This window comes from Lethenteron reissneri, chromosome 71 (genome assembly GCF_015708825.2).
Source record: "Lethenteron reissneri isolate LAM-NWPU_2019-01 chromosome 71, ASM1570882v1, whole genome shotgun sequence".
In the NCBI taxonomy this organism is placed as follows: domain Eukaryota; kingdom Metazoa; phylum Chordata; class Hyperoartia; order Petromyzontiformes; family Petromyzontidae; genus Lethenteron; species Lethenteron reissneri.
The window spans coordinates 1,067,693-1,092,614 of NC_083849.1; the positions used below are offsets into that span (position 1 = coordinate 1,067,693).

Here is a 24,922-nt window from a genome sequence, read left to right on the forward strand (position 1 = left end):
GAGTATGTTACCATAACTCTTAAACACTTGGCACTATATCCCCCCCCCCTACCAAACTATATACCCATGTAAACTAACACTATACTCATATTCTATAACATCACCCTATTCTTTAAGGCTTATCATATATCCTAACTTCATACCTTAACCATATCGCCAATAGACTCAACACTGCATCTTAGACTCAACACTGCCCATAGACTCAACACTGCCCGTAGACTCAGCACTGCCCATAGACACAACACTGCCCATAGACACAACACTGCACCATAGACTCAGCACTGCCCATAGACTCAGCACTGCCCATATTCTCAACACTGCCCCTGTATGTTAAGCTGCCCCTCCTTAACCTCCTTCCATTCCTCTCTATGTCCGTAAAATAAGAGAACGCTTACACCATTGGAACCTCATTTGCCAGTAAAAAATATGATCATTGTTTTTTTACCCTTCTATCTGGCAACAAAACTGACACTTTTTTTACAAGGAGTCATGTTTGCATAGACCACAATACCTGCGGTCATAATGCTAACAAAAAACACAACTCTGATAATATATGCACTGTCCTTGAAGTTGATTGGTCCACACCCGAGACATCTTTCTTTAGAGCCTAGTCTCACATGTCTCGGGTGTGGACCAATCAACTTCAAGGACAATGCATACATTATCAGAGTTGTGTTTTTTGTTTGCATTATGACTGCAGGTATTGTGGTCAATGCAAACATGACTCCTTGTAAAAAAGGTGTCAGGTTTGTTGCCAGATGGAAGGGTAAAAAACCAATTATCAAGAGAACACTTGATAATTGTTATTCTCATTATGACGACACTTGAGCCTCAAGACTCCACATCAGTGAGCGGCCTCTTCTCGCCGTGCCGCCCTCCTCCTATAGCTGCAGAGTCTGGTGGTAGTACATGTTGTTGACGTCGCGTTTATTGTGAAAATTCGGTCACAGTTCCTGTGACCACTGTTTCATTGCTTTTATGGCTTTATTTTGGTGATTTTCGAAAAGTTTTTTGGTTTGGCCATGTTTGTTTGTTGGAGTACAGAGTTAGACTGATGGCCTTAATCTAAGTTGTCTTGTGGTTGTTGTTGTTTTGACTTGCATCCCACTGGGATTTTTGCACACAACGTTGGTGTACGGTGCTTTTTCTGCAATATTTTGCTGTCTTTTCTTGTATTTTCTGTTTGCACTCAGTCACTTTAAGATGTTTTCTTGTTCATGTTTTGTTTTTTGCGGTTGCACCCGATACAAGAGCCGAATGGCTCACAGGGCTGTACCTAATACATGAACTTTGAACTCCACATCCCAGGTGGCTTCTTCTCAAGCGGTGGCTTCCTGAGCTCCGGCTCCCAGAACCAAGGTGGTCCGGCAGGCGCCGGCAACGCCACGGCTGCCGCCGCCGCCGCCCCTACTGCCCCGGCACCTGGGCCATCCTTCCCCAGCAGTGGTGGTGGTGGCGGTGGCGGCGGTGGTGGTGGTGGTGGTGGTGCTGCTGGTGGTGGCGGTGGTGGTGGCGGCGGCGGCAGCATTGGGTCATCGGCATCATCCGCGGCAAATAAGAACCAGTACCTGCCCGCCAGTGGAGGTCGGGGTGCTGGGAAACCGCAGTACGGTGGTGGAGGAACAGGCGGTGGCTTTCGTGGTGGTGGTGGTGGAACTGGTGGTGGTGGGAGTGGTGGTGTGAGCGGTGGTGGTAGTAGCAGCGTTGGTGTGGTTAGTAGCGGTGGCGGACCTCCGCCCAAGCCGATTTCTGCACCAGCGACACGTGGCGCTAAATCGTACCACTATCAGAAACAGGGCGGCTACGGTGGTGGTGGTGGTGGCGGTGGCGGTGGTGGCGGTGGCGGCGGTGGTGGTGGTGGCGGCGGTGGCGGAGGCGGCGGCGGAGGCAGTAGTGGCGGTGGTAGTTACCACCAACAGCACCAGCAACAACAGCATCATCAGCCACAGCACCAGCAGAAGCCTCAGCAGCAGCACCACCATCATCAACAGCAGCAGCAGCAACAGCCTCACCACCATCAGCAACAACAACAACAGCAGCAGCAGCAGCAGCCGCAACAACAGAGTAGCGGCTACCAGAGCTATCAGACCCATGGCGCGAGCTACCAGGCATCCGGCGCTGGCTACCAGCAGTCGAGCTACGCGCCGGCGGGCAGCTACGGGGCTCAGGGCGCCGGCTACCAGAGCTCATCGGTGCCGTCCAGCTACAAAAGCCACGCGGCCAGCGCCGGCAGCGGGTACAGCACCCCGGCGTCGGCGTACGCCGGCTATGGTGAGTGTGAGCGGCACCTGCTGGGTCTGCCCCGTGACCTCCTGCCAGCGGGCCTTCGGCACTTCACGTGGCCTCGGAGTGCGCACAGCCTGGCACGAGCGTCGTGGTGACGTCACCGCCACTTAGTGGCGAATGGCGTTTGTTGTTGTAGTGTCGGTATGTGACCCGTGTGTGTGCCAGTGTGTGTGTGTGTGTGTCTGTGTGTGTGTCTACGTGTTTCACGTGTCTTCGCATGTGTGTGCCAGTCCGTGTGTGTGTACGTGTGTGTGTACGTGTGTTACCACGTGTCTTCGCATGTGTGTGCCAGTGTGTGTGTACGTGTGTGTGTGTACGTGGATGGCGGTTGTTGGTGTAGTGTTGGTATGCGCGAGTGCGCGTGCGCGTGTTACGTTGGTGTGCATAGTGACGCGCGTGCGTGCGTGCGTGCTTGCGCGTTACATGCGCGTGAAGCCGCTGGCGAGCGTTGGTTCGGGCGAGCCAGTGAGTGAGTGCGCACGTGCGGGCCGAACGTTGCCAGCCCCTTGCCTGCCCCCCCCTAAGGGGACTAACTCCCGTCCGCAGGCCAGGGCAGCTACTCCAGCGCCGGCGTCGGCGGCGGCGTCGCCGGCACCTCCTCCGCGTCCGTCTACGGCTCGGCCCAGCCGGAGCCGGCGCCCGTCGACCACTCCCTGCGCTACTACTCGTCGGCGCAGGGCGGCTACTCCGGCGCCGGCTACGGCGCCATCGGCCAAACCGTCGGCGCCACCACCGCCGCCGTGGCGGCCGCGGCGGCGGCGGCGGCCATGGCGGCGCAGCACAAGAAAGCTTACGACAGCGCCGCGTCGGCGGCCGGCAAGGCGGTGTACGCGGTCGGGACCACCGGCTCGGCCGCCGTCAAGCAGCAGCAGCAGCAGCAGCAGGTTGCGCAGTACCCGTTGGCGGCGGCGCAGGCGGTGCAGGCGGTGCAGATGGCGCAGTACCCGTCGGTGTACGGGGCCGGCGGGTACGCGGCGAGCTACGCGGCGCAGCCAGCCGCGGCCACCGACTACGACGGTGAGCGGAGGAGCGCCGACTTTCGCGGTGGAGTGTCTGGAACTTTTTCACCGTTGCCACCTGCCCCCCACGCTCGATGGGGATAGCAGATTCCAAGAACACCGGATGAGATGTTACTATCCTTTGTGCAAGCACGTTCAAGAGTCCATGAACAGCGAGCCTGGTGAAATTTGGGGAGCGCATCGTCAGTAGTGAACCTTTGGTTCCCAGGGTGTTTCGGCCTTTCACACTATACACCCTCCCCACAGGCGGCCAGCGACAGGGTGATCAATCCTAGGCTTGCGTCCCATTCCCAATTAGTCATAGGAGTTGCCTTGTTGTTGATAGCCAACATCCCATGGGACTATGCATGGCAGGGGCGTACTCCTCCCTGAGTCAAGCATTGTTGACCACATACCTCCTGGCCCTCTCACTTCGGGGCCCAGCTGGGGTCTTTCCTCTTCATCCGCCTCCGATACAGCTCTGATTGCCGAACGCTGGCTCTGGCCCTTAATTCCAGCAATACTAGTGATGCAGGCAGACCTCGCTTAGTGCCACCCCGTGGAACGCCGATTCGTTATGACAAAAGTGACAAAAAAATGTAAAGTCCTTACGAGTGAGAGAACGCGTACAGCACTGCCGCCTTGTAGGAGTACAGTAAAATCACTCGTGAGTGCAGCACAAGCCACTTGCCGACATTGTAATTAATTATTTTTTATTCATGAAATAATGTTTACCCACCTGTATTGATATCGCACTTTTATGAAAGCGCTTAACAAGATTGTAAATGGTAGATTAGTCATTGGCTGATTGGGGGAAAAAGGGATGGGATTTGAGTGTGTGGGGAGGGGTAGGGGATGGCAAGGAAAGGGTGGTGATGTTCTTCTTGGTTCTTTTGGTAAAGTCACGTAGAAGGGAAATAATAAAATAATAAAAATAAAACATAAAAAAATTATATTTATTATGTTCTATTTTTATAATCAATTTTATTGTTTCCCTTCTACGTGACTTTACCGAAAGAACCAAGAATATCTTTACATCTTAACAAAAGCTTAACATCTGAACATCTTAAAACACGATTTAAAGCTTTCGTGACTGCAGGGATTCATCTTCTTGGTTCTTTCGGTAAAGTCACGTAGAAGGGAAATAATAAAAATAAAACATAAAATAAAATTTTCACGACGTTTCGGCCACAACGCAAGCAGCCGTCCTCAGGTGAAGAACAGGGCTGTCGAGAAGACAGTGTCTGAATCGGAAAGACAGCGTCTCATTCAGACGCTGTCTTTCCGACAGACCTGTTCTTCACCTGAGGACGGCTGCTTGCGTTGTGGCCGATACGTCGTGAGAATTATTTTATTATGTTTTATTTTTATTATTTTATCACTTCCCTTCTACGTGACTTTACCGAAAGAACCAAGAAGATGAATCCCTGCAGTCACGAAAGCTTTAAATCGAAAGGGTGGTGATGGTTCGGGAAAGGGAGGGGTGGCGGTGTTAGGAAGGGGGGGGATGGTAAAGGTTTTGGGGACGTTGAGAGTGGAAGTGGTGGAGGGATACGCGATTGAAAAAAGATGAGTCTTAACGGAGGAACGAACAGTGGAGGGTGAAGTTGCCCTGTGGGAGTTTATTCCAATGGAGGGGGGAGCCAGGGGGGAGACGGAGCGGAAATGTGACGGAGCACCGACACCCCCAACGAAGCCCTCGCACGTTTTCTTGGTTCTTTCGGTAAAGTCACGTAGAAGGGAAATAATAACGAACGTTGTTTTTCCCCCGTTCCCTCGCAGCGAGCGGCTACGGAACCTCCTACGCGTACGGAGCCACCGCGGGGTTCGCAACTCCCATCCCCGCGGCCACGGGATACGCCACAGGTGAGAGAGATTTCGATTTAAAGCTTTCGTGACTGCAGGGATTCATCTTCTTGGTTCTTTCGGTAAAGTCACGTAGAAGGGAAATAATAAAATAATAAAAATAAAACAATTAAATAATTCTCACGACGTTTCGGCCACAACGGCTGCTTGCGTTGTGCCCGAAACATCGTGAGAATTATTTAATTGTTTTATTGTTATTATTTTATTATTTCCTTTCTACGTGACTTTACCGAAAGAACCAAGAAGATGTGAGACAGAGCCCGCTCCCTCGGAGCCATCGGTCTCCCCTGCCGCCCTCACGCCCCTCCAACCTTTCCCTCCCCTCCTCCGCCCCTATCCCGTACAAACTCCTCTCCGTGACCCCCTCCCCTCCCCTACCCTTCCCCTACCCCCCACCCACCCCTGTACCGTGACCCCCTCCCCTACCCTTCCCCTACCCCCCACCCACCCCTGTACCGTGACCCCCTCCCCTACCCTTCCCTACCCCTAACCACCCCTGTACCGTGACCCCTCCCCTACCCTTCTCCTACCCTCTACCCACCCCTGTACCGTGACCCCCTCCCTACCCTTCCCCTACCCCTCACCCACCCCTGTACCTTGACCCCCTCCCCTACCCTTCCCCTACCCCCCACCCACCCCTGTACCGTGACCCCCTCCCCTACCCTTCCCCTACCCTCTACCCACCCCTGTACCGTGACCCCCTCCCTACCCTTCCCCTACCCCCCACCCACCCCTGTACCGTGACCCCCTCCCCTACCCTTCCCCTACCACCCACCCACCCCTGTACCGTGACCCCTCCCCTACCCTTCTCCTACCCTCTACCCAGCCCTGCACCGTGACCCCCTCCCTACCCTTCCCCTACCCCCCACCCACCCCTGTACCTTGACCCCTCCCCTACCCTTCACCTATTCCCCACCCACCCCTCTCCCGTGACCCCCTACCCTTCTACCCCCTACCCACCCCTGTACCTTGACCCCCTCCTCTACCCTTCCCCTACCCACTACCCACCCCTGTACCGTGACCCCCTACCCTTCACCTACCCCCTCCCCTACCCTTCGCCTACCCCCACGCACCCCTCTACCGTGATCCCCTCCCCTACCCTCCGCCTACACCCCCACGCACCCCTCTACCCGCGGTCACACATCCCTCGTGTCCCACGCACGCCCCCCCCCCCCGCCCCCCATTGCTGTCTAATCCTCGCGTGCAGTTCGTACCGCTGGCTCGCTTTCGTTCGTCATTTCTCGGTCGTCGTCGTCGTCGTCGCTAACCGCCTCGATGGCCCCGTCACACCCGGGCAGGCTACGGCGCCCAGTCAACGTTCGCGCCAGCCGGGGCGGCCCCCGTGACGTACGCGGCGGCCCCCAGCGCGGCGCAGGCCTACATCGCCACCCCCACCGTCTACATCTCGTCGCAGCCCGTGGCAGGATACGGACGCGCCGACCCCTCGCTGCTGCAGACCTACCAGCAGTACCGCTAGCCCTGCCCCCTGCCCCCTGCCCCCTGCCCCCTGCCCCCTGCCCCCTGCCCTCTGCCCTCTGCCCTCTGCCCCCTGCCCTCTGCCCCCTGCCCCTCTGCCCCCTGCCCCATGCCCCCCTTGCGTTTGAAGCGAAAGTTCCAAGGCTTAAGTGTTCCCACCCCGCCGTTTGGTTTGACCCGGGTTCGACACGCTATATCCATTGTGTGATATACCCATAGTTGCCGGCATACAGATACACAGGCATACAGATACACAGGCATACAGATACACAGGCATACAGTTACACAGGCATACAGATACACAGGCATACAGTTACACAGGCATACAGTTACACAGGCATACAGATACACAGGCATACAGTTACACGGGCATACAGATACACAGACACAGGCATACAGATACACAGACACACAGGCATACAGATACACAGGCATACAGTTACACAGACACACAGGAATACAGATACACAGGCATACAGGCATACAGATACACAGACACAGGCATACAGATACACAGACACACAGGCATGCAGACACACAGGCATACAGACACACAGACACAGGCATACAGTTACACAGACACACAGACACACAGGTATACAGATACACAGGCATACAGATACACAGACACAGGGCTACATACACACAGACACACAGGAATACAGATACACAGGCATACAGGCATACAGATACACTGACACAGGCATACAGTTACACAGACACACAGACACACAGGTATACAGATACACAGGCATACAGATACACAGACACAGGCATACAGATACACAGACACAGGCATACAGATACACAGACATACAGATACACAGACACAGGGCTACATACACACAGACACACAGGCATACAGATACACAGACACACAGACACACAGGCATACAGACGAGAGGGAGATACAGCTACAGACTAACATACATATGATGTTAAGCTTTCGTGACTGCAGGTATCCATGCTCTTTGGTTCTTTCGGTAAAGTCACGTGGGTAGAAACAATAACAGATCACGACGTTTCGATCGCCACGCAAGCAATCATCTTCAGGTGGGAGAGAGAAACAGGCTGCTGAAACAATTTCCTTATATGTAGAGAGCCGAGAGGGGGAGAGGACCATCTGAGGACCCAATCAAAACCATCACCTTGCCATGCATAGCTGGGGTTGCCAAAAAAGATTTCCAAAATCTTTTCAGGTTCGATTCAACACGGTACACAAAATCCGCGGCCTGATCCCATCTGTGAAAGATGCGATTCCTGGCATGCAATACCCTGGTGTCTACAAACTTAAGTTGTGTTTGCGGTAAAAGTTACATTGGGGAAACGAAAGATGGGTTCAATTAAGCAATCATTGGAAGGACGTTATAAAGCCAGGTAAAGCCTTAACTGGTTCATCTTCTTGGTTCTTTCGGTAAAGTCATGTAGAAATAATAAAATAATAAAAATAAAACATAATAAAATAATTCTCACGACGTTTCGGCCACAACGCAAGCAGCCATCCTGACAGACCTGTTCTTCACCTGAGGACGGCTGCTTGCGTTGTGGCCGAAACGTCGTGAGAATTATTTTATTAAGTTTTATTTTTATTATTTTATTATTTCCCTTCTACGTGACTTTACCGAAAGAACCAAGAAGATGAATCCCTGCAGTCACGAAAGAAGCTTTAAATCGAAACTTTAACTGGTTGTTGATGTTTCCATCCTACTTGCCATTGTCAGCAGTTATTTCCAACTCTCTCAGCAACGTTGGCTTTGTTAGTGAGTCATTTAGCCCGTTAATGTAAAGACATTTAACTTGGTAATGTAAATTGGTAATGTCACTCAGAGTCGGAAATAACTGCTGACAATGGCATGTAGGATGGAAACATCAACAACCAGTTAAGGCTTTACCTAATTAATAACGTCCTTCCAATGATTGCTCTATTATTTGAAGACAACTTTAGTTTCCCCAATGTAACTTTTACCGCAGACACAACTAAGTTTGTAGACACCAGGGTATTGCATGTCAGGAATCACATCTTTCACAGGTGGGATCAGGCCACGGATTGTGTGTACCGTGTTGAATCGAACCTGAATCTTGCGTTTGTTCAAGATTTTGGAAATCTTTTTGGTAACCCCTGCTATGCATGGCAAGGTGATGGTTTTGATTGGGTCCTCAGATGGTCCTCTCCCCCTCTCGGCTCTATACATATAAGGAAATTGTTTCAGCAGCCTGTTTCTCTCTCCCACCTGAAGATGATTGCTTGCGTGGCGATCGAAACGTCGTGATCTGTTATTGTTTCTACCCACGTGGCTTTACCGAAAGAACCAATGAGTATAGCTATGATAGCAGACAGACAAAGACAAAGATCGCCCCTATAGCCTTAGAGGTTTTTTTTGTGGACAAGTGCTGTTAGCGAGCACCTACACAGGCCGGCACAAGAGGGTGGGTGGCCATGCACCATGCCCGATTGGCAATGTTTACACACCGCACTAGGTACTCATTTGAGGCTGAGTCGACCTAGGGGAGGCCCCGGACTGGTGGAGATAATCATCACGCGCATGCAGACAGATACACGGGCAGACAAAGGGCATACACGGACACCTCACGCACTCATGAGCGTCGCCAAGTAGCGTCGGGTTTTGTGTCGTTTGGTTGTGTTTATATAATGACAGTTTTGTTAATTTTAATTTTCGCCGATTGCACACGTTTCTTGTTCATTAAAACAACATAATTCTCGGTTGTGTTGGCTCCGTTCAATGTCGGCAGCCACGCGAATTTGGAGTCTGCCTCGTTAAAGTTATGGTCATTTGGACGTATTGGGATGGTTTACCCAAATTCTTGTGCGGGGAAATTGATGAAAATGAATAAAAATAAAATTTAAATAAATGAAAATAAATCAATGAAATCACGACGTTTCGGAGGCAACACAAGCTTCCTTCATCAGGTGTAAAAAGGCACAGCAAAATATTTTCATTCATTATTTTTTACCTACGTGATTTTACCGAAAAAACCTAAGAGTATGAATCCTTGCAGTCACGAAAGCTTCAAATCTAGAATCGGGGAAATTGAGTTTTCAGGTCCATATGGGCAAACAGCCGTTTAAATACGGACAAAAAAAATCGTTAGCAAAACATTGTTTTAATAAATGAACACAATGTTTTGCTAATGTTTGTCCATTTGTTTGTGTCTCTCCCTTGTGATGGGACTTTAAAGGATGAACTTTGAGATGTATAAGGGCACGGGGTGACCAGTAAGGTCTAAATTGGTCTGTAATAAGCGGCTGGTAAGGGGTTGACAGGTAAGTATTGTCGGTCCCACACCGGCGCAGCAGCATAACAGAGCGGGTTCCGGGTAGAACGGTCCTGACGATGACAATTGGTTTTTAAAAATCCTTTATATTAAGTTCGCTTGCTTGCTTGCTTGCGTGCTTGCTTGCCTACGACCGTGCAAATCTTTCGGTCGTTTTTTAACCCACTTCCTGTAATCCAATCGAGCTGACATTTTGCACACAGACTCGTTGTGCGTGACAAATTATTTTCGTGAAAATTTTTTTCCAAAATTTTACACTGTTTAGGGAAATTTTTTTTTATTACCAATTGCTTAATGCTGGCAGACAATCATCTGACCCATAGGTGGCAGCCATCTCAAGCCAGAGGACGAGAGGACTCTAGCCGCCACGCATATATAGGATTTAGAGTGAAAAACTTTGTTTTTACGGGTTAATTTTTACCCTTCTATCTGGCAACAAAACTGACACCTTTTTTTACAAGGAGTCATGTTTGCATAGACCACAATACCTGCAGTCATAATGCAAACAAAAAACATAACTCTGATAATCTATTTGCACTGTCCTTGAAGTTGATTGGTCCACACCCGAGACAGCTTTCCTTAGAGCATAGTCTCACCAGTCAACTTCAAGGACAGTGCATACATTATCAGAGTTATGTTTTTTGTTTGCATTATGACTGCAGGTATTGTGGTCTATGCAAACATGACTCCTTGTAAAAAAAAGGTGTCAGTTTTGTTGCCAGATAGAAGGGTAAAAAAACCAATTATATTTTTTACTGGCAAATGAGGTTCCAATGGGGTCCAGACGATGTCGCCGTTGCCCCTCGAGTGGAGCTGCGTTGAGATCCAGCGGCGGCCGCTTAACCTATTCAAGTTCATGTATTAGGTGTAGCCCTGTGAGCTATTCGGCTCTTGAATCGGGTGCAACGGCAACAAACAAAAAACAAAAACATGAACAAAATAACATCTTAAAGTGACTGTGACTGAGTGCAAACAGAAAATCCAAGAAAAGACAGCAAAATATTGCAGAAAAAGCACCGTGCACCAACGCTGTGTGCAAAAATCCCAGTGGGATGCAAGTCAAACAACAACCACAAGACAACTTAGATTAAGGCCATCAGTCTAACTCTATACTCCAACAAACAAACATGGCCAAACCGAAAAACTTTTCGAAAATCACCAAAATAAAGCCATGAAAGCAATGAAACGGTGGTCATACGACAACAGATTGTGAAGCTTCGTGTTCAGCCAGCCGCTCATATAAACGTTGCTTCTTCCGACCACTTCCACGTCACGAGAACCGATTTTGACACACCACCACCACCCTCAAGATTTTCCAGAGCCGGGGTTGCCAATCTTCCGGTGGGGAAAATAAATAAGAGTAGTGGGAAAACAAGTTCTATTTCTCTTTCACCAGTGGCAAAATATAGTAATAGGCTTTTACCCTTGCTTACCCCGAGCTCTCAATACTCTGATAGTGCATTGTCTTTGAGTTGTACGCCTTTTGGCGTCATCTGGTCCAACACCAATGGAGATTAGGCTCTAAGAAAAGCTGTCTCGGGTGTGGACCAATCAACTTCAAGGACAGTGCATATCATGATCATCATCAGAGTTGTTTCTTTTTGTTTGCATTTTGACTGCTTGTCTTGTGGTTATTGCAAACATGATGCCTTGTATAAAGGTGTCAGTTTTTGTACCAGTTGAAAGGGTAAAAAACCTATTACTATATTTTGCCACTGGTAAAGGAGGTCTCATAGTGTAAATGCTTACCCTGAACTCTCAATACTCTGATAGTGCGCTGTCTTTGAGTTGTACGCCTTTTGGCGTCATCTGGTCCAACACCAATGGAGACTAGGCTCTAAGAAAAGCAAATTCTGGACCGGTTTGGACATTCCATTGGTTCGTCGGCTCCGCCTGAGCACGTGATACAACCGCAGTCGAGCAGCTGTGACTGACCTCCGAGCCACCTCGGCCCAGTACCAAGGAGCCCGCGTCACTATGAATGGAAAGTCACCGTTAAGCGCCATGTGTGGAGAATGTTGCTCATAGAATAACTGACTTAGCAACATGTCAGCCGGGGCGTCTCCTCCCTTACCAACACGTCAGCTGGGGCGTCTCGTCCCTTACCAACATGTCAGCTGGGGCGTCTCGTCCCTTATCAACATGTCAGCCGGGTCGTCTCCTCCCTTACCAACATGTCAGCTGGGGCGTCTCCTCCCTCACCAACATGTCAGCCGGGGCGTCTCCTCCCTTACCAACATGTCAGCCGGGGCGTCTCCTCCCTTGCCAACATGTCAGCCGGGGCGTCTCCCTTACCAACATGTCAGCCGGGGCGTCTCCCTTACCAACATGTCAGCCGGGGCGTCTCTTCCTTAACCAACATGTCAGCCGGGGCATCTCCCTTACCAACATGTCAGCCGGGGCGTCACGTCCCTTACCAACATGTCAGCCGGGGCGTCACCCCCACCCCCTCGGCGTCGTAATCCGATTCGCCCCCTCTCGGCAGCGAGTGGCTGGCGCGTTGTGTGCAGAGTACAGTGCAACTCCTGCGACATGCGCCTGTGAGCATGTAGGCGCCCCACACTCGATCGCTCGCGGCACTTGCCCCAGCGAGCCGTCGTGGGGGGTCCCACACAGACACTGAGACACAGACGCACCCACTCAGAGTCACACACAGACACTGAGACACAGACGCACCCACTCAGAGTCACACACAGACACTGAGACCAGACGCATCCACTCAGAGTCACACACAGAGACACGCAGATGTCCTCACAGACACACATAAAGACACTCACATAAAGACACACAGACACACTCAGACACAGGTAGACACACACAGGTAGACACGCACACAGATACACATTCAAACACAGACATACACACAGACACACAGACACACACTCACAGACACTCTCTCACAGACACTCACACAGACACACACACATACACTCTCTCACACACACACAGACACACACAGATACGCACACACATACACACACACACAGACACTCTCTCTCACACACACATACACACACACAGACACACACACACAGACACTCGCCCTCACACACAGACACACACTCACACACAGACACACACACACAGAGACACACACACACATACACACACACAGACGCACACTCACACACAGACACACACACACAGACACACAGACACTCACACACAGACACACACACACAGACACACACACACAGACACACACACAGACACTCACACACAGACACACACAGACACACACACACACAGACACACATACACACACAGACACACACAGACACACACACACTCTCTCACACACACTCTCACACACACAGACACACACACACGCGCCACGCTCGCGATGGGCAAGGCGGAGTCGCTGCGCGTGCTGCTGCACGGCGACCGCCTCGTCTACTACCCCGGGGACATCGTCTCGGGCGACGTCCTCGTTCAGCCTCGGCGGGGCAGCCTCCTCCTGGCTCAGAGGTCTCTACTCCACCACCACTCCACCAACAACTCCACCACCACCTCCACCACCAACTCCACCACCTCGCACCACCACCTCGCACCACCACCACCACCACCTCGCACCACCACCACCACCACCTCGCACCACCACCACCTCGCACCACCACCTCGCACCACCACCCCTCAGCCTCATCATCCTCCTGTCCTCTCCTGCTCACGTCTCTCCACCTCCACCACGTCAACCACCACCACCTCCACCTCACGTCTCTCCCTCCACCACCTCCACCACCTCCACCTCCATCACCTCCACCTCCACCACCTCACCTGCTCACGTCTCTCCACCACTACCACCTCCACTTATCCTCCCAACTCCACCCTCTCACCACCCTCTCCCTCCCTCTCCCCACCATCTCCCCACCCACCCTCTCCCTCCCTCTCATCACCCCCTCTCTCTCTCACCACCCTCTCCCCACCCTCCCCACCCTCTCACCACCCTCTCACCACCCTCTCACCACCCTCTCACCACCCTCTCACCACCCTCTCACCACCCTCTCACCACCCTCTCACCACCCCATCACCACCCTCTCACCACCCTCTCACCACCCTCTCACCACCCACTCACCACCCTCTCACCACCCTCTCACCACCCTCTCACCACCCTCTCACCACCCTCTCACCACCCTCTCACCACCCTCTCACCACCCTCTCACCACCCTCTCACCACCCTCTCACCACCCTCTCACCACCCTCTCACCACCCTCTCACCACCCGCTCACCACCCTCTCACCACCCCTCTCACCACCCTCTCACCACCCTCTCACCACCCCCTCACCACCCGCTCCCCACCCTCTCACCACCCTCTCACACCCACCCCTCTCACCACCCTCTCACCCACCCTCTCCCTCCCCTCATCACCCCTCTCTCTCTCACCACCCTCTCCCCTCCCTCTCACCACCCTCTTACCACCCTCTTACCACCCTCCCCCACCCTCTCACCACCCTCTCACCACCCTCTCCCTCCCTCTCACCACCCTCTCACCACCCTCCCCCACCCTCTCCCTCCCTCTCACCACCCCTCCCCCACCCTCTCACCACCCTCATCACCACCCTCTCACCACCCTCTCCCACCCTCTCCCTCCCTCTCATCACCCCTCTCTCTCTCACCACCCTCTCCCTCCCTCTCACCTCTGCAGCCTCTCAGCTGCTTTGACGCAATCGCGAACTGGTGAGTCACTGAATGTTGAAACTGGTCCAGAGTTTTCTAATCATCCCTGTGTGTGTGTGCGCGCGTGGGTGTGTGTGTGCGTGTGTGTACCCGTGCGTGTGTGTGTCCGTGCGTGCGTGTGCCCGTGTGTGTGTGTGTCCGTGTGTGTGTGTGCGTGTGTGTGCCCGTGCGTGTGTGTGTTCCGTGCGTGTGTGTGCCCGTGCGTGTGTGTGCCCGTGCGTGTGTGTGCTCGTGCGTGTGTGTGTGTGTCCGTGTGTGAGTGTGTGTCCGTGTGTGTGTGCCCGTCCGTGCATGTGTGTCCGTCCGTGCATGTGTGTGTCCCTGCGTGTTTGTCCGTGCGTGTGTGTGCGTGTGTGTGTGTGCGTGTTCGTGTGTGTCCCTGCGTGTGTGTGTGTGTCCGTGCGTGTCCGTGTGTGTGTCCCTCTGTGTGTCCGCGGGGCCCCCCACCACCCGACCCGGGGCCCCCCAGCCGTGCACGCCAAGTGCGTGGGCCGCTGCCAGGTGAGCCAGAAGGGGGGGGGCTCCTCATCCGAGCCGGAGGCAACGGAGCAGTACGTGCGCCTCGCGCTGCTGCTGTGGAAGAAAGGTAACGTGGAGTGGGCACACGGGGGGGGGGCACTCCCCCACTCCCTGCCCCCACTCCCTGCCCCCACTCACTGCCCCCGCTGGCGGACTCAACTGCACAACAAAAACAACAACCACAACAACAACAAGAGGCATTTTTTTCGAATTCGGTCAAGAAATGAAAGGGCACTGCTTAGGAATGCCACGCAGGCCAATAACGGGGAAGGTGGTTGTGGTGGTGGTGGTGGCGGCGGTGGTGGCGGTGGTGGTGGTGGTGGCGGCGGCGGTGGTGGCGGTGTTGGTGGTGGTGGGGGTGATGGTGGTGATGGTGGTGGCGGTGGTGGTGGCGGTGGTGGTGGCGGTGATGGTGGCGGTGTTGGTGGTGGTGGCGGCGGTGATGGAGGTGGCGGCGTTGGTGGCGGTGGTGGTGGTGGCGGTGGCCCGTGACGTCTCCGCTAGGTGGGGCTGTTGTGAGTGACCTCTGACAATCTGGAGTTGTCATCAAGAGAAGAACCTCCTAAATTCGCTCGCTCACTCACTCGGTCACAAATTAAATTATTTAATTTAATTTATTATTTTATCTTTAGACGTGACTTAACCAAAAGAACCAAATAATAATTCCTGCAGTCACGAAAGTTCTAAAATTAAGAAAGAACCTCCTCGTGGTTCTTGACCTTCCCGTGAAAGCGACGTCACCGTCTTGTCTACCAACGATGGGCGTTCATCAACGATACGACAACGAGCGATGGTCCGGCACCGGTTGAGATGCACAACCACCACCCCCTGGCCTGGCTCGCTCTGGCTCGCTCGCGTGGCTCTGGCTCGCTCTGGCTCGCTCGCGTGGCTCGGGGCGCCGTTGACCCGCGCGGTTTCCCTGTTTTCCAGACTCGTCAGGAGCACTGGGCTCCGGCAACCACTCCTTCACCTTCCACTTCCCCCTGCCCAGTGAGCCGGCCGCACCGCTCGCCCTCACTCGCTCGCTCACTCGCTCAATCACTCGCTCACTGGCTCACTCACTCACTCACTGGCTCGCTCACTCGCTCGCTCACTCACTCACTGGCTCGCTCACTCACTCACTCGCTCACTCACTCACTGGCTCACTCACTGGCTCACTCGCTCACTCACTCACTCGCTCGCTCACTCGCTCAATCACTCACTCGCTCGCTCACTCACCTCACTCACTCAATCGTCACTCGCTCGCTCGCTCACTCACTCACTCACTCGCTCGCTCACTCACTGGCTCACTCACTGGCTCACTCGCTCACTCACTCGCTCGCTCACTCGCTCACTCGCTCGCTCGCTCACTCACTCACTGGCTCACTCACTCACTCGCTCACCACTGGCTCACTCACTCACCGCTCACTCGGTACCACACTGACTCGTTCACTCACTCACTGGCTCACTCGCTCACTCACTCGCTCCCGCACCGACTCGTTCACTCGCTCACTCGCTCACTCATTCGGTACCACACCGACTCGTTCACTCACTCACTCACTCACTCGTTTGCTTCCTCACTCGCTCACTCATTCGCTCACTCACTGGCTCACTCGCTCCCACACTGACTCGTTCACTCGTTCACTCACTCGCTCAATCGCTCACTACCACACTTGCTAACTAATTCACTCACTCGCTCAATCGCTCGCTCCCGCACTCGCTCACTCGCTCGCTCACTGGCTCACTCACTCGCTCACTCACTACCACACCGACTCGTTCACTCACTCGCTCAATCTCTCGCTCCCGCACTCGTTCACTCAATCACTCGTTCACTCACTCGCGCTCCCACACTTGGTCATTCACCCCCCGCTCGCCCGCTCACTCTCGTCTGCCCCCGTCTCCCCCCACCCCACTCTCCCCACCCCCACTCCCCCCACCCCCACTCCCCCCACTCCCCATTCCCCCCGTGCCCGCCCAGTGTCGGTGCCGACGTCGTTTGAGGGCCGCTTTGGGGCGCGTGGAGTACTCGGTGCAGGCCGTGCTGGAGGCGGCGTGGTACCGCGCCGACCAGAGCGCCCGCACACCCCTCTACGTGCTCAACCCCCTCGACCTCAACCTGCTGCCCGACTGCCGCGTCAGTCCCCGCCACCGCCACCATCACCATCACCCGCCATCACTATCACCATCACCGCCATCACTACCACCATCACCGCCACCACCATCACCATCGCCATCACCATCACTACCACCATCACCATCACTACCACCATCACTACCGCCATCACCATCACTACCACCATCACTACCACCATCACCGCCATCACCATCACTACCATCATCACTACCACCATCACTACCATCACTACCCGCCATCACTACCGCCATTACTACCACCATCACTACCATCACCGCCATCACCCGCCATCGTCACCGCAGACATCGCCACCGCAGCCGCCACCATCACCACCACCATCACCGCCATCACACCACCATCACCCGCCATCACCACCATCACTACCACCATCACCGCCTCACCACCATCACTACACACCATCACCGCCATCACTACCACCATCACCGCCATCACTACCCACCACCACCGCCATCACCATCACCGCCACCACTACCACCATCGCCATCACTACCACCATCACCGCCATCACTACCACCATCACCACCACCGTCGTCACCCACTGCCATCACTACCACCATCACCGCCATCACTACCACCATCACCGCCATCACTACCACCATCGCCATCACCATCACTACAACCATCACCATCACTACCACCATCCACTACAGCCATCACCATCACTACCACCATCACTACACCATCACCGCCAATCACCATCACTACCATCATCACTACCACCACACTACCATCACTACCGCCATCACTACCGCCATTACTACCACCATCACTACATCACCGCCATCACCGCATCGTCACCGCAGACATCGCCACGCGCCGCCCACCATCACCACCACCATCACCGCCCATCACCACCACCATCACCGCCATCACCGCCATCACTACCACCATCACCGCCAATCACCACCATCACTACCACCATCACCGCCATCACTACCACCATCACCGCCATCACTACCACCACCACCGCCATCACCATCACCCGGCCACCACTACCACCATCGCCATCACTACCACCATCACCGCCATCACTACCACCATCACCACCACCGTCGTCACCACTGCCATCACTACCACCATCACCGCCATCACTACCACCATCACCGCCATCACTACCACCATCACCATCGGCATCACTACCACCATCGCCACCACCATCACTACCACCATCGCCATCACTACCACCATCGCCATCATCACCACCATCACCATCGCCATCACTACCCGCCATCGCCATCGTCACCACCCACTGCCATCGCCATCAAAGCGACAGTGATAGGATCACAGAGCTCGGGCGATTTGATGTGCAAGTCTCTGTGTGAGTCTGTGGGTCTCTCTGTGTGGTGAGTCTGTGGGTCTCTGTGTGGTGAGTCTGTGGGTCTCTCTGTGTGGTGAGTCTGTGGGTCTCTGTGTGATGAGTCTGTGGGTCTCTGTGTGAGTCTGTGGGTCTCTGTGTGATGAGTCTGTGGGTCTCTGTGTGGTGAGTCTGTGGGTCTCTGTGTGAGTCTGTGGGTCTCTGTGTGAGTCTGTGGGTCTCTGTGTAGTGAGTCTGTGGGTCTCTGTGTGGTGAGTCTGTGGGTCTCTCTGTGTGGTGAGTCTGTGGGTCTCTGTGTGATGAGTCTGTGGGTCTTTGTGTGATGAGTCTGTGGGTCTCTGTGTGGTGAGTCTGTGGGTCTCTGTGTGGTGAGTCTGTGGGTCTCTGTGTGGCGAGTCTGTGGGTCTCTGTGTGATGAGTCTATGGGTCTCTATCATGAGTCTATGGGTCTGTGTGGTGAGTCTGTGGGTCTCTGTGTGGTGAGTCTGTGGGTCTCTGTGTGGCGAGTCTGTGGGTCTCTGTGTGGTGAGTTTGTGGGTCTCTGTGTGGTAAGTCTGTGGGTCTCTGTTTGGCGAGTCTGTGGGTCTCTGTGTGGTGAGTCTATGGGTCTCTCTGTGTGGTGAGTCTGTGGGTCTCTGTGTGGTGAGTCTGTGGGTCTCTGTGTGGTGAGTCTGTGGGGCTCTGTGTGATGAGTCTGTGGGTCTCTGTGTGATGAGTCTGTGGGTCTCTGTGTGGTGAGTCTGTGGGTCTCTGTGTGATGAGTCTGTGGGTCTCTGTGTGGTGAGTCTGTGGGTCTCTGTGTGGTGAGTCTGTGGGTCTCTGTGTGGTGAGTCTATGGGTCTCTTTGTGGGTGAGTCTATGGGTCTCTGTGTGGTGAGTCTATGGGTCTCTGTGTGGTGAGTCTGTGGGTCTCTGTGTGGTGTGTCTGTGGGTCTCTGTGTGGTGAGTCTGTGGGTCTCTGTGTGAGTGGTGAGTCTGTGGATTCTGTGTGGTGAGTCTGTGGGTCTCTGTGTGGTGAGTCTGTGGATCTCTGTGTGGTGAGTCTGTGGGTCTCTGTGTGAGTCTGTGGGTCTCTCTGTGATGAGTCTGTGGGTCTCTGTGTGGTGAGTCCTGTGGGTCTCTGTGTGGTGAGTCTGTGGGTCTCTGTGTGAGTCTGTGGGTCTCTGTGTGGTGAGTCTGTGGGTCTGTGTATGGTGAGTCTGTGGGTCTCTGTGTGGTGAGTCTGTGGGTCTCTGTGTGTGATGAGTCTGTGGGTCTCTGTGTGGTGAGGTCTGTGGGTCTCTGTGTGATGAGTATGTGGGTCTCTGTGTGATGAGTCTGTGGGTCTCTGTGTGGGGAGTCTGTGGTGCTCTGTGTGATGAGTCTGTGGGTCTCTGTGTGACGAGGCTATGGGTCTCTGTGTGATGAGTCTATGGGTCTCTATCATGAGTCTATGGGTCTGTGTGATGAGTCTATGGGTCTCTGTGATGAGTCTATGGGTCTCTATGATGAGTCTATGGGTGTCTATGATGAGTCTATGGGTCTCTATGATGAGTCTATGGGTCTCTATGATGAGTCTATGGGTCTCTGTGCGAGTCTATGACTCTCTGTGTGAGTCTATGTGTCTCTATGATGAGTCTATGGGTCTATCTGTGTGTTGATGAGTCTATGGGTCTCTGTGTGAGTCTATGGGTCTATCTGTGTGTGATGAGTCTATGGGTCTCTATGATGAGGTCTACGGGTCTCTGTGTGAGTCTATGGGTCTCTGTGTTAGTCTATGGGTCTATCTGTGTGTGATGAGTCTATGGGTCTCTGTGTGATGAGTCTATGGGTCTCTGTGTGATGAGTCTATGGGTCTCTGTGTGATGAGTCTACGTGTCTCCTACGCTGAGTCTATAGGTCTCTGTGTGAGTCCTATGGCTCTCTGTGTGAGTCTATGGGTTTCTATGATGAGTCTACGGGTCTCTGTGTGAGTCTATGGGTCTCTGTGTGAGTCTATGGGTCTCTGTGTGAGTCTATGGATCTCTATGTGAGTCTATGTGTCTCTGTGAGTCTGTGGCTCTCTGTGTGAGTCTACGGGTCTCTATGATGAGTCTATGGGTCTCTGTGTGAGGTCTATGGGTCTCTGTGTGAGTCTATGGCTCTCTGTGTGAGTCTATGGCTCTCTGTGTGCCCGCCCCGTTGCGGCTGGCAGTGCCCGTCCGTGGTGGAGGGTGCAGAAGAAGGTGAACTACTCGCTCTTCAAGAGCGCCACGGTCACGCTGGCCGTGAGCTCCGACCTGCGGGGCTACGTGCCGGGCCAGGGTCATCCACCTCACCTGCCTCATCAACAACGGCACCGGCAAAAGCGTCTCCGGCATCACCGCGACCCTTGTGCAGGTGGGGCGGGGGGGGGGGGGTGACCCCGGGCACCGGTGCCAGGCTTACCGATGCCGTGCGTGGTCAACGTCCCCACCGGGGTGGGCGGGGAGAGACAGGGCCGGGCGGGCGGGCCGTACGTGCTCTGCCCACGCACAACGCTCCTTCGTAGGCGCGGAACGCTCTGTTGAAGGCTACACCGTCCGTGCGTGTGTGTGGTCTGCGTGTGTGTGGTGTGTTGTGTCTGCGTGTGTGTGTGTGCGTATGTGTGTGTCTGCGTGCACGTGTGCGTGCGTGTGTGCGTGTGTGCGTGTGCGCGTGGTGCGTGTGTGAGTGTGTGTGTGCGTGTGGTTGGTGTGTGTGCGCGTGTGCGTGTGTGTCTGCGTGTCCTGCGCGTGTGTCTGCGTGTGTGTGCGTGTGTGTGGGTGCGGTGTGCGCGTGTGCGCGTGTGAGTGTGTGTGTGCGTGTGTTGGTGGTGCTGTGCGTGCGTGCGTTCGTGTGTGCGTGCGTGTGTCTGCGTTGTGGTGCGTGCGTGTGCGCGTGCGTGCGTGTGCGTGTGTGCGTGCGTGCGTGTGTGTGCGTGTGCGTAGAAGGGACGTTCCGCGGGCGCTGCGTGATGTACGACATGCGCACGCTGGCGCAGCGGGAGGCGGCTCGGTGGGGGGCGCGCCAGCAGGCGCAGTGGCTGGAGCGCATCGCGCTGCCGCCGCTGCCGCAGTCGCAGCTCTTCCTGTGCCACCTCATCGACGTCGACTACTTCGTCCAGGTACCGCCCCCCCTCCCCCATAACCCCACTCCTCTCCCGGCGACGATCTTTTTTTTTCCACCGCCACATCCGACCCGGCCCGGATGCGGCGCGGGTCGTCTTTTTCCACCGCCTCATCTGAGCCGAGCCGGCCCGGATCCGGCGCGAGTCTTTTTCCACCGCCTCATCTGAGCCGAGCCGGCCCGAATGCGGCACGGGTCGTCCTTTTTCCACCGCCACAATCCGAGCCGAGCCGGCCCAGATGCGGCGCGGGTCGTCTTTTTCCACCGCCACATCCGAGCCGACCCGCCTTTGCCTCCCTCCCCCGTCCCCGCAGGTGGCGATCCGCAGCATCGGCGTGGCGGCCACGCTGCCCATCGTGGTGGGGAACGTGCCGGTGCTGCGCTCCCTGGGCCCGGGCCCGCCACGGCGCTCACGCCCACCGCACCGCCCCTGCCGCCACCCACGGCGGTCGCTATGGCGGCGGCGGTGGTGGTGGAGACGGCGGCTGTACGGTGAGACGCCGACACTCAGCCGTGTGCACCCTGTGTGTGTGTCGCACCTGTGTGTGGTCACCCTGTGTGTGGGTGTCGCCCTGTGTGTGGTGTCACCCCTGTGTGTGTGTGTCACCCTGTGTGTGTGTGTCACCCTGTGGTGGTGTGTCGCCCTGTGTGTGTGTCACCCTGTGTGTGTTGTGTGCGCCCTGTGTGTGTGTCACCCTGTGTGTGTGTGTCACCCTGTGTGGTGTGTGTCGCCCTGTGTGTGGTGTGTCACCCTAGTGTGTGTGTGTCACCCTGTGTGTGTGTCGCCCTGTGTGTGTGTCACCCTGTGTGTGTGTGTCCCCTGTGGTGTGTGTGTCGCCCTGTGTGTGTGTGTCACCTGTGTGTGTGTCGCCCTGTGTGTGTGTGTCACCCTTGTGTGTGTCACCCTGTGTGTGTGTCAACCTGTTGTGTGGTGTCGCCCTGTGTGTGTGTGTCAACCCTGTGTGTGTGTGTCGCCCTGTGTGTGTGTCACCCTGTGTGTGTGTGTCACCCTGTTGTGTGGGTCACCCTGTGTGTGTGTCACCCTGTTGTGTGTGTCACCCTATGTGTGTGTGTCACCCTGTATGTGTGTCCCCCTGTGTGTGTGTCACCCCGTGTGTGTGTGTCGCCCTGTGTGTGTGTCACCCTGTGTGTGTGTGTCACCCTGTGTGTGTTGTCACCCTGTGTGTGTGTCACCCTGTGTGTGGTCACCCTGTGTGTGTGTCACCCCGTGTGTGTGTGTCACCCTGTGTGTGTGTCACCCTGTGTGTGTGTGTCACCTGTGTGTGTGTTGCACCCTGTGTGTGTGTCACCCTGTGTGTGTGTCACCCTATGTGTGTGTCACCCTATGTGTGTGTCACCCTGTGTGTGTGCACCCTGTGTGGTGTCACCCTGTGTGTGTGTCACCCCGTGTGGTGGGTGTCACCCTGTGTGTGTCACCCTGTGTGTGTGTCACCCTGACCCCGTGTGTATCACCCTGTGTGTGTGTCACCCTGACCCCCGTACACCACGCTCACCGCACACCACGCTCACCACACCGCGCTCACCACAATCACCGCTCACCGCGCTCACCACCGCGATCACCACACCACGCTCACCACACTCACCGCGCTCACCCCCCTCCCCCCTCGCCGCCCCCTCCCCCCACCCCGTGCCGTAGAGGCCTCTGCGACCGCTCTGCCACCAAGCTGCACTCGCAGCTGCAGGACGGACGCTACTTCCCCACGCCCACGCACAGCCGCGTTGACGCCGACACCCTCCGGTGCCAGCGGCGGTGCCTTAGCCCCCCTGGCACCGGTCCCCCCGGCGTCGCCGTTTGGTGTTGGCGCCCCTCAGCTTTGCCTGCGCCGGGGGAGACGGTGCCGTTCTTCACGGCGGCGCTGCCGGTGCCGCCGCTGGCGCCGAGCCCGCCTCGTCCCATCATCCTTTGCTGCTTCCTCCCGAGTTCAGTGCCGCCCTCTTTCCCTACGGTGAGTGGAGGGCGGCTGGGGGGATGTGTGCGTGTGTGTGTATGCGTGCGTGTGTGTGTATGCGTGCGTGTGTGTGTATGCGTGCGTGTGTGTGTATGCGTGCGTGTGTGCGTGTGTGTGCGCGCGTGTGTGTGCGCGTGTGTGTGTGCGCGTGTGTGTGCGTGTGTGTGTGTATACGTGCGTGTGTGCGTGCGTGTGTGTGTGCGCGTGTGTGTGCGTGTGTGTGTGTGTGCGCGTATGTGTGTGCGTGCGTGTGTGTGCGTGTGTGTGCGTGCATGGGTGCTTGCGTGTGTGTGCGTGTGTGTATGTGTGTGTACGTGTGTCTGTCTCTGTGTCTGTCTCTCTGTCTCCGTGTCTGTGTCTGTCTCTGTCTGTCTGTCTCTGTGCTCTGTCTCTCTGTCTCTGTGTCTGTCTCTGTCTGTCTGTCTCTGTGTCTCTGTGTCTGTCTCCGTGTCTGTCCCTGTGTCTATCTCTGTGTCTGTGTCTGTCTCTGTGTCTGTCTCTGCGTCTGTCTCTGTGTCTGTCTCTGCTCTGTGTCTGTCTTTGTGTCTGTCTCTGTGTCTATCTCCGACTGCTGTGTCTCTGTCTCTGTGTCTATATCTGTGTCTCTGTGTCTATATCTGTGTCTCCGTGTCTCCGTGTCTATCTCCGGCTGCCGTTCTCTGTCTCTGTGTCTATATCTGTCTCCGTGTCTCTGTCTCTGTCTCTGTGTCTATATCTGTGTCTCCGTGTCTCTGTGTCGTCCTCTGTGTCTCCGTGTCTCTATCTCTGGTCTATATCTGTGTCTCTGTGTCTATATCTGTGTCTCCCTGTCTCTGTGTCTGTCTCTGTGTCTCCGTGTCTCTCCGCACCCCCAGACCCGCCGCCTTCTACTACTAGAGCTGTCAGGCGGCGAGCGGCGACGGCGCACAGATGGACGCGCCCCCCCCCCGACCTCGCCAAGGCGGCAGCGGCGCCGGGGGGCCAGGGGCCCCCTGCGGGGAGTGAGGGGGGCCCCACCCCCCACCGCCACTGCCACTGGGGGTCCCCTAGGCAGAAAGACGCTGGCGGAGTGCACGGGGGGTGGGTGCAAGGCGCTGCGGCTCGCAAGCAGCGCCACTGGGCACGCACGCCACCACACCACCACCAGCACCACGACCCATGGCTCTCTGTTGGGTCTGTGGGTCTCTGTGTGAGTCTGTGGGTCTCTGTGTGAGTCTGTGGGTCTCTGTGTGAGTCTACGTGTCTCTGTGTGAGTCTGTGGGTTCTGTGCGAGTCTGTGGGTCTCTGTGTGTGAGTCTGTGACTCC

General features: G+C 55.3%; 1 protein-coding gene and 1 pseudogene across 1 annotated transcript in view; both read left to right on the top strand.

Moving 5' to 3' along the window:
• LOC133361145 (interleukin enhancer-binding factor 3-like) overlaps positions 1-7,235 on the top strand; it is a 46,119-nt gene extending 38,884 nt beyond the window's left edge. Inside the window, exons 19-22 of the mRNA XM_061580013.1 lie at positions 1,309-2,271; positions 2,833-3,303; positions 5,067-5,150; positions 6,449-7,235. Coding sequence (XP_061435997.1) covers positions 1,309-2,271; positions 2,833-3,303; positions 5,067-5,150; positions 6,449-6,627 — 1,697 coding nt within the window. The 3' untranslated portion in view covers positions 6,628-7,235. The remainder of the gene's footprint in view (positions 1-1,308; positions 2,272-2,832; positions 3,304-5,066; positions 5,151-6,448) is intronic.
• Positions 7,236-12,442: 5,207 nt separating this feature from the next.
• Positions 12,443-24,621, top strand: LOC133361221 (arrestin domain-containing protein 1-like; annotated as a pseudogene).
• The last annotated feature ends 301 nt before the right edge of the window (positions 24,622-24,922 follow it).